The 9,297-nt window shown below is 40.8% G+C and overlaps 1 protein-coding gene across 1 annotated transcript; it reads left to right on the plus strand.

The window, feature by feature from the left end:
* The first annotated feature begins 2,773 nt into the window (after positions 1–2,773).
* crybb1l2 (crystallin, beta B1, like 2) lies at positions 2,774–7,105 on the plus strand. The gene is made up of 6 exons (XM_080881086.1): positions 2,774–2,954; positions 3,730–3,830; positions 4,259–4,377; positions 4,856–4,988; positions 5,099–5,241; positions 6,443–7,105. Exons 1-6 carry the CDS (start codon positions 2,780–2,782, stop codon positions 6,612–6,614), a joined length of 843 nt encoding a protein of 280 aa, XP_080737212.1. The 5' UTR covers positions 2,774–2,779; the 3' UTR covers positions 6,615–7,105.
* Positions 7,106–9,297: the final 2,192 nt, after the last annotated feature.

The following is a 9,297-nucleotide window of genomic DNA, read 5'->3' on the forward strand; positions in this document are numbered from 1 at the left end:
TACAAACTAAGTTGACTCACAACTATAATTAACTAAACTTTCATTTCACTGATACACATATGAGAAGTTTTTTAGTGCTGTGCTGTAAATGTCAGCTTCACAAATTATATGATGAAAAATAGACACATAGAGGGTTCAGTAGATGGTTTTTCAGTCATTGTAGAAATTGTTGTAAAAGCTCCCGGTGAACGGGATGAAACTGGATTTGAGTCATTTAGCAAAATGGGCTGTCTTTGTTAAACACGGGATATAAAAACAAGCCTATGTATGAAAAGTAAAGCATACAATGTCATTAAAGGCAAAGCTAATCTAGCATAATTTTCCCCAAGTAAGAAAAACCAATCAAACCAGTATTCAGCCATTATTCAGAGTATTTCACATTTGTGGAGATGCATCCACTGTGCTCCATATATCAATCAATGGGCTCTTTGAAGAGGATCTTTTATCAAAGCACATGGAAAATGTCACAGTTTTGTTGGCTATTTCATTATTCGATGCCAGATCTACTAAAACATGTTAGTACACATGCCTTGCATATATGATCTGACTTTATATTGTATAAAGACTGCCTCTTCCATAATTCTGCATAGTATTTGAAGTTGTGTTAGGTTGTTACAAAGAGATTTATGCTGAAAAATGAATTAATTTCCTGCTTTAAAATGTAACGGGAATTTTATTATATACACAACTGCTTACATGTTTACAGCCAGTTGGACATGGCTCTGTTTTTGAAAGAAGTCAGTTTGCTTTCATCTATTATAATATGTCACTATTCAGAAGGTTTGTAAATAATAATTAATGGAATCAATAATCATAGCTTGTAACTTAAATTTAATGAAACATACACAGGTATATTTTCAGCAGCCATCACTTCTGTGTTCCAACAGCACACTGTGTTATCTAAAATAAGTTTATTATGCTAAAAGAAAAACTGGTCATCAGAACAAAATTTTCAAATAATTTCAGAACAGCTGGAAATAGTTTATCTATTTACAAAAACAATGCATTGGACTATTGGATTACATGAACCAGCTTATGGGTTTAAATATAATAAAATAAAGATTCTTGAAGAATCTTGATCTAGGTTATGAAGGGTATTTTATGCAGGAAGTTAAAAAAGGAAATATCATACAACAGAGTGTACAACTTTGTTCAGAAAACATTAAAGCTTTCTCTAACCAGAACAGAAACAAAACAAATGAATCTGCATCTTTAGCTTAAGGAACAGACGCATAACAGGTGGTTAGATTAAATGTGTTCCCAGCTGTGGGAAGGCGAGGTAAAGACAGGTCACCAGTCCATCACAGGAGCAACTCAGAGACACAGATAACACTCACAGTCACACCTATAGTGAAATATAATCGCCAGTTAATGTAACATGCATGTCTTTAGACTCTAGGAGGAACCTGTAGCACCCAGAGAGAACCTATAAAGGTGCAGCGAGAACATGCAAACGTCACACAGAAAGACTCCGGCTGGTTCAGGTGACATTGCTAACCACTGCGCCACCCAGACCTATCATTTATTTTCACTTTTGCTTATAGAAATTGTTTTCTGTCCATCTGTCTCCGACATGTCTTTGGAGTGTGGGAAGACACCTACAAGCAATACCCCAATCAGTTTAAACCCAGAACCAGCTAACAGCAAAGAGGTAAAAGTGCTGACCCTCCACGGCTTTGCTAAATCCATTTTCATGTGTATTATTGTGCTGTTTCCTGCTTCCCTTGTTTTTCTCCTTCAAGAGACTCTCTGCAGTCCTCAGCCACTTCACTGGGTCTGATTCACTCCTGCATCACTTCCTCCACTGACCTTTCAATGATGCTTAATTGAGCATAATGATTTGAGCAAATTCAAGTTTCAAAATTAATAAGTCTGAACATTGAATTGAAGACATGAATGGTTTTACCTGAATGCTCACAATCTCATGTAGCACTCAGCTGCACCTCATATTTCCCTCCTGTCGTCATCTGAAGCCTTGATGAAGCACAACACGCGACCTCGAATGCTACAACTACGACTGTTTTGCTTGTTCTCTTGTGAGTGCTTTGAAATAAACATCTCAAACACTTTTTACATTTTCCAGCTAACACTCACTGTAATATTTTACTGACCCATACAGGGAAAAAAGGCAAAGCTTTGATATAAAAGCCTTCTCCTACTGAGATGAACAGAGACAGAATCAGATTATTGTCCATGCAAACCTTGAACCTCTTTGCTCACCCTGAGGTGCAGGCACTGGACCGTTATTGCTTCTCACAGCTTATTGTTTTTCCTGTTATTGTTTTTCCCAGCGCCTTTTTTTTTTATAGCACTGAAGGGAACAGGAGGGAATGATTTTGCAATAGGCTCATTAATGTGAACCTGGTCAGCTTGGCTGTCATTACACTGAAACTGTAAGGGCGTAGAAAAGTGCATTATCTCACATTACTCCAGCTGGACTGTCATTTCTTTCACTCAGTGCACGAGTTCATACAATGAGCAAGCTTTTATAAGGTTACTTTGTCTTTTGTTAACCTATCAAAATGTAGCAGATCACTGACGACAAGAAAAAAAAATTTACACAAAAATGTATTTGATTTCATTTGAAATTCACAATTCTAAAAATTTGCTTGTTTTAGCATTTGGCTAAAACAAAAGTCGATCCTGATTATAACTCCAGATGCGGTTAAGTCATCTGAGGTCGACCATATGTTGATATATCTGAGTTTGTCATATTTTCTTCCTCATATTATTTCAACCATATGCTCTGTCTCTCTTTCTGCCCGTCTCTCTCTCTTTGATGATGGGGGTATTTCTATTCTGTGGGGGCTGTGAGCTCAGCGAGTTTGTTTCTGTGTCTATAATCCCCTCTCTCTGGGCGCCAGCATATAAAAGCGACGAGGGGCCCCGCGCACTCTCACACAGACCACCAGTCTCAGGCCTGAGTCTACTCCTTTACGCACACACAGCCACAGGTAAGACAGTGGACAAACATACAGAACAGAACAGAAAGATAGAAACTTTTCACTAACCCAGAGGACAAGCTAGGAAGCTAATTATAACTGAAGTCAAATGTTGGCAAAAATGTGATTTTTCTTTTGTACGCAGCCAGCAGCTGTCAGTAAATGCACTTGGGCATATTCAGAAAAAAGCACTGGAGTTTAGAAACTAATGTTTACATTTTAAATTCCAATGGGGATCTGGGAATCAAGCTGGTTTCACAAATGCAGCATTGAAAGTGCAACATTTCAGATTCAGAGCCAAGAAAAGCTTCAACCTACTAAAATCTGCTTTTGATGAGTGTTTTTTTTTAGCTTTTGTTCTGAAGTAGATCTTAGTTGTGTAAAGGTTTTTGGGACATTTTCTGATTGGTTCTTTTAATGCCGATTACTTTAACACACATGTGCCAGCTTTGTAAATGCAGCATGCTTAGAAACTGTACAGAAATGACTCAGGATGTATGAATCTTTGAACCTTCTGAGCTGAGGGCATTCATTTTTTCTAACAGGAAGGTAAAAATAACGAATGTATAAAGAAAAGAGTCTGTAAAGAACGACCCTCATTTTTGCTATTTTTGGTCATTCCTAATTCAACTTCAATCAGGATCAGATGAACATGTGAAAGCTAAAGGTCTTGTTTACTGAATAACAAATCATTAGACCCTATTCTTAAGTAAAGATTTTTTTACAACCTCTTAGTGTGACAGTAAAAGTCAAACTAGAGCTATAACAGCTTCTTTTTTTATCCCAGTCGTCATGTCTGCTGGAGGAGAGAAATCCAAGTCTGCTTCCCAGACTGATGGGAAAGCAGCTCAGACCAAGACGTCTGAGATGGGCTTAACATCTTACAAGGTACAGTATACACACACACACACACACACACACACACACACACACACACACACACACACACACACACACACACACACACACACACGTAAAACAGATGATTAAACATCACAAATACAGCATACAGTATTTTTCACACAGTGGGAAGCAGCTGGCCTCACACCACTGTAACAGTTTACCTTGTGAGCGGACGTCTGTTAGCGCGACCTGCTGGTTCTTATAGCTCTTTGAGGGGGTGGCTGACAACTATAACTGACAGAAAAAACCCCCAGTATGTTAAATCACTGTGGAGGTAGCTGTCATAAAAACATTGGCACTTCATCTTTATCTCCCCGTGTCACACTTCCTGCTTCATATATCTTCCCTTGAATCTGAACCTACCTCAGTGACCTCCACTCCTATTTTCTTTGCTCCCCACTGCAATTGTTCAGATGTGGGTTTACGACCAGGAGAATTTCCAGGGCCGCTGTATTGAGATCAACGGCGAGTGCATGAACGTGTGTGACTTGGGCATGGACAAGGTGCGCTCCCTGCGTGTCGACTGTGGGCCGTAAGTATTCCGATTGCGTGCTGTGAGACGTATACACCCACATGTACTAGTGTGGTACCCAGCAGCACCCACACTCCTCGAAGAGAAGAGCAGGTGATTTAACAGCTACACTCCACCATTATGTGACATTTCCCCACTTTGCATTTGGCATTATGCTGATGCTTTTATCCCGAGTGATTTTGCAGAGAGTACAGCAATGCAGAGAACTTTGGCTGCTAACATAATAAAGCACACAAAGCACAAGTGATGGAAGTATGTCAGTTAATAAAAGAAAATATAAGCAAGGAGATAAGGAGTAGTGCAACAAGGGACACATTTAAAAATCAAAGCAGCAGAGGCCAAGATGCTATAAGATTTTTACAAGCTGCACACTCCTCAAGAGGAGTCAGCTCATTCATTTGAGTGTAATCAGTGAGCTGACTCTTCTTGAGGGACGTTCAATGATCACTCTCCTTCCTCTCCTTTTCCCCGTCCTCAGCTTCGTGGGTTTTGAGCAGATGAACTTCTGTGGAGAAATGTTCATCTTGGAGAAGGGCGAGTACCCCCGCTGGGACTCTTGGAGCAACTGCCAGAAGAATGACTACCTGCTGTCCTTCAGGCCTGTCCGCATGGTGAGTCCTATGTTCCAGCCACTCAACTGGTGGAAGTTTGCTCTACTTTTATTTGCCTTCTTTACATCCTTATTCTCTTTTCCTCCTTCCTCATGCCCGCCACCTCGCAGGATCCCGAGAAGCACAAGATATGCCTGTATGAGGTTGGAGAATTCAAGGGCCGCAAGATGGAAATCATGGATGATGACGTTCCCAGCCTGTTTTCCTATGGTTTCACTGACAGGGTGGGCAGCATCATGGTCAGCTGTGGAACGTGAGTAGTTTGTGAAATTACAACATCTTATTGCATTTTTCCAAAGAGTTAAATGAGTAGAATAATACCACTCTGTAGTGTGCTAAATATGAGGCTAAAGCCAACATCCAGCTAGCTTAACTTTGCATAAAGACTGGAAACAGGGCTTAAGCTAACCTGGATCTTTTTTGAAAGTAATAGTCAGCTTAACAGCACATGCAAAGCTCACAAATTAACTTGCTATATGCTATGTGATTCCAACAAAACCATGAAACATTGGTATAAAACAAGAGTTTGTAGTTGTGGGCCTGATTTGGGTGCAGCAGCTTCAACAAGCTTGCTGTCAACGAGGTAACAAGCTAGCAAAGCACCCCATAAAACTCAGCTTTCATGAAGTTTTTACACTTCCTATTCTTTTAGAATTCAATAAACAATGTATAACATCTTAATTGGCGAACCTTAACAGTCTGGGGGTGTTTTTTGCAAGTGTGAAAGACCAAGACTTGAACTGTTTCAAGCCCCAAATATGAGTGCTATCAGCCTTGTGAACAAACAGAAATCTAGAAGACCTGCTTTTTCTTTAAGGCTGACTGTGAAGCTGTAACTCTGCTACCTTTTCCAGCCTTCTGGTTGATAAATCATGCATTTTTCAGCAGCACTGACCACAAACACCACACTCTGCTTTTGCAACAGCTGCGTCAAAAAAAGTCCAGCTCCTTTTACCATTTCTACATCGGTGGCGTCATTCTTAAACTGACAGAAACAGCACTCTGTCTGGTAATGTGCTCAGGAATAGAGGCTTTTTCATCAGCAGCTACATGAGGGTGTCACGAACGTCAGCAGCTCCATGTCTCTGTCTGCGCTCCCAGAGGCGTGGCAGCCAGCGTACACTGTTGTTTTATCTGCTGTGATTACTTTATTTGGACTGCTACCCGCAGTCTCCAAACAGGCAGCTGGAAGGCAGACGAGTCTGTGCTTTAACACCTAGAAGCATGATAAACAGATCGATGACATCATTTGTTCGATGTTTACTCTCTCTAAATTATTAGCATGTGTCCTTCTAGCATCTTTCATCATGTTTCTCACTTGTCTGCTGTTTCTGTTTCACCTCATGCTTTTTTGCTGCCTCACATTTTCTCTGCTGAACAGTTGCTGTCCAACCTTGTAATCCCTCTCTATTATTCCCTATCCTTGCCTCTCTTCTCCCTTTTTCTCTCCTCAGTTGGGTGGGTTACCAGTTCCCCGGCTACCGTGGCAGCCAGTTTCTGCTGGAGAAGGGTGATTACAGGCATTTCAATGAGTTTGGTGCCCGCTGCCCCCAGATGCAGTCCATTAGGCGCATTCGTGACATGCAGTGGCACCCACACGGCTGCTACACCATGTCCTCCAAGTGAAACCCACCGAGGGCGAGGAAGAGAGGGACTGGAGGAGAGGCGGAGGCCGAAGGCGGGCACAGAGATGGAGGTGGAGGAGGAAGAGCAAAGAAGGAGAGGAGGAGGGAGAGGGTGTAATAATGTTTCCCCTGTCCTTAAATCTCTTGACGGTTTGAGTGCAGGATGGGGGGAGTACATTAGGTTGTTATTTATAGTTGTGATTTAGCGGCCAATGAAAAGTTATTCAAAGTTTAGGAGGAGATAATTACGATAACCACAGAGACTGCTTCTCATAATAAATGCTCTCTCCATTTTTGTTCTTCCTCTCTCGCTGTCTCCATTTGTCAGCCTCTGGCTCCCCACTCTCCTCTCTCTCCTCCCCTCCCTCCCTCTCTCCCCTCACATATATTATTCCACATCTCACCAACGTCAGCGCTCGCTCGACCTGTCAGAGCCTGACTGAAGGGGTACCAGCGTAGATTTCTGTTTGTTTGTGTGAACGGGGCACTGAGAAACAACCACAGAGACAAATGGCGGTGACTGCTCTTTGCTCAGATCCTGCTACCACACCAGCCTTAAACCCCAATAAATCATCTCACTACCTGCTTTACTTGGAATGACATTTTATTCAACAGACTTTTATATATATTTAGCAAATGCACAAAAAAACTGAACCCAGCATGAGACCCTGTTATATTTAGTAAAAACAGATCCTCAAATTAAAGCTGCTACAATCAATATTTTTTCGCCGTCTACAGAGGGAGCAACACCCCACAGCAGAATCAGCTGAGTCAGTCATTGTCTACAACTCTGTGGAGCCTTAAAGCACTCTCATGGCTATCATGGAACTATTTATCATAGCTGATGAACACTGTGCTGGATTCAATGGCTAAAGAGCCACAAAAGAACAACAGGGAGACTCAATAAGTATCAGCTAACTTGTAATACATTAGAGTGTTTCCAAAATAAGTCCTGTGCATTTGCATTTGCCACTCGTGTGTATAACAAGGGAACTCAGCGTGTAATAAGCACACCAAGTTAATTTTATCTGGTTTAAACACAGCTTTACTGTTGCTATTGTGACTCGTTTCTCTTAGCCTCGAGTGGCCCAAGGGATGTACGCATGCCAATTAAAGCTGGTTAGTCCAGGGAGTCTAACTAATTTTAGTCCATGAGCCTAATAATATCATAATACAGCCTATTATGAAAACGTCCACATTTAATTGACTGCACATTTAAATATACTGCCTGAGATTTCTTCAGAACAATCTGACTCATCTTAAAATGGATCCGTCATGTCCATCAACATGTTTTTACTCTTTGACTCTGCTAGAGTAGCTCTGTATCACTCACAGTTCAAAATAATCACTATTCTGTTCACATGTGCACTGGTGCAGCCTCTCGGTTCTTCTGTGCCTGAAAGCAGCTCATCTATTTCTTTAAGAAAAGTTGGTTCTGACTTGTTGTCCTTTGTAAACAAAAAGTTTGAAGAACAAGTTGGTGGAAGTTCTGTGATCAAAGTCAGAGATGTGAACCCGGGATATTATCATTTTAAGGAAATCTGCTCCATCGTATAAGGAAAGAAGAGGAAAAACAGTCCACCGTGATTTTCAGCACACTAAGTCTAAATAAATTGTCATTCTCTTTCTTCACTTTCTACACATCATCCAGCATGGCCAGATGGACTCTTGAGTGATTCAGTTCTTCCATCTATATTTGACATAACTGCTGGTCCAGCACACCTAAATCTTTGAATAACCTTTACAGAGGTTATTGGAATCAGATGTACAGAGATTTTAGCTTCATTACCACTTTGTTTCAGAAACCTTTGTGATGCCAGTATGAAATGTTGGCAATTGACGGAGTTTAATTTGTTGTCATTTGAAACCTGAGGTATATTTTTGTCACATGGCTAAAGGAAAAAGAGCCAAGTTTGGAATCGGGAGGGATGCAGGATTTAACAAAAATCAAGCTATTTAATTAGACTGCTTTATATACTCACACACTGCGGGCTAATGGGGATTAGACAACTGGGAGGAAATGAGATCAGGTGTACACAATCCACATAAAAGACAACTAGATAACTAGTTGTAAGACAAACTTCAAAAAATGGTGGTTGCTGCATTTGTACATCACATACAACCTGATCTCAGATCTCCAGAAGTGTTTGATCATGCAGCTGAGAGGGAAAATAACAAAACAGGAAAATAAACTTTAGATCTGAGTTGGCAAGAGAGGGTTATCAACGTATCAATATTAAAGAATCCCTTCATATTTTAAGAGCTAAAAAACTTGGTTGCGGATCAGAAACACGGTTCTGTGCTTCTTTTTGATTTTTAGCTTTCACTGTGCAGAGTGGTGCATCTGCACAGTTTGACAGATGAAAGCTGTTTTCAGATTAATTTGCTGGAAGTAGAAAGTTTTTCGGAGCTCCCCTATAATAAGACAAGTATATGCGAGCAGGAGTCATTCAAGGGATTGGAAGTCGATCCTGCCCCAGTTACCAACTTTCTGAAGTGTAACGTGGATAGTTGAACCTGTGCTGCTCTCTCCATGACGTAAGAAACATTCGCAAATATATTTAAAACAGATACATTTGCGTATTCATAACATCATTGAGAGAGGACCGAACATTAAAAAAAATCCTCTTCTAACTTATTTAAAACAATGTTCATGCACGCTGTAAAGTTCAACAGCTCACTTG

This window comes from Rhamphochromis sp. 'chilingali', assembly GCF_963969265.1.
Source record: "Rhamphochromis sp. 'chilingali' genome assembly, chromosome: 4".
Lineage (NCBI taxonomy): Eukaryota > Metazoa > Chordata > Actinopteri > Cichliformes > Cichlidae > Rhamphochromis > Rhamphochromis sp. 'chilingali'.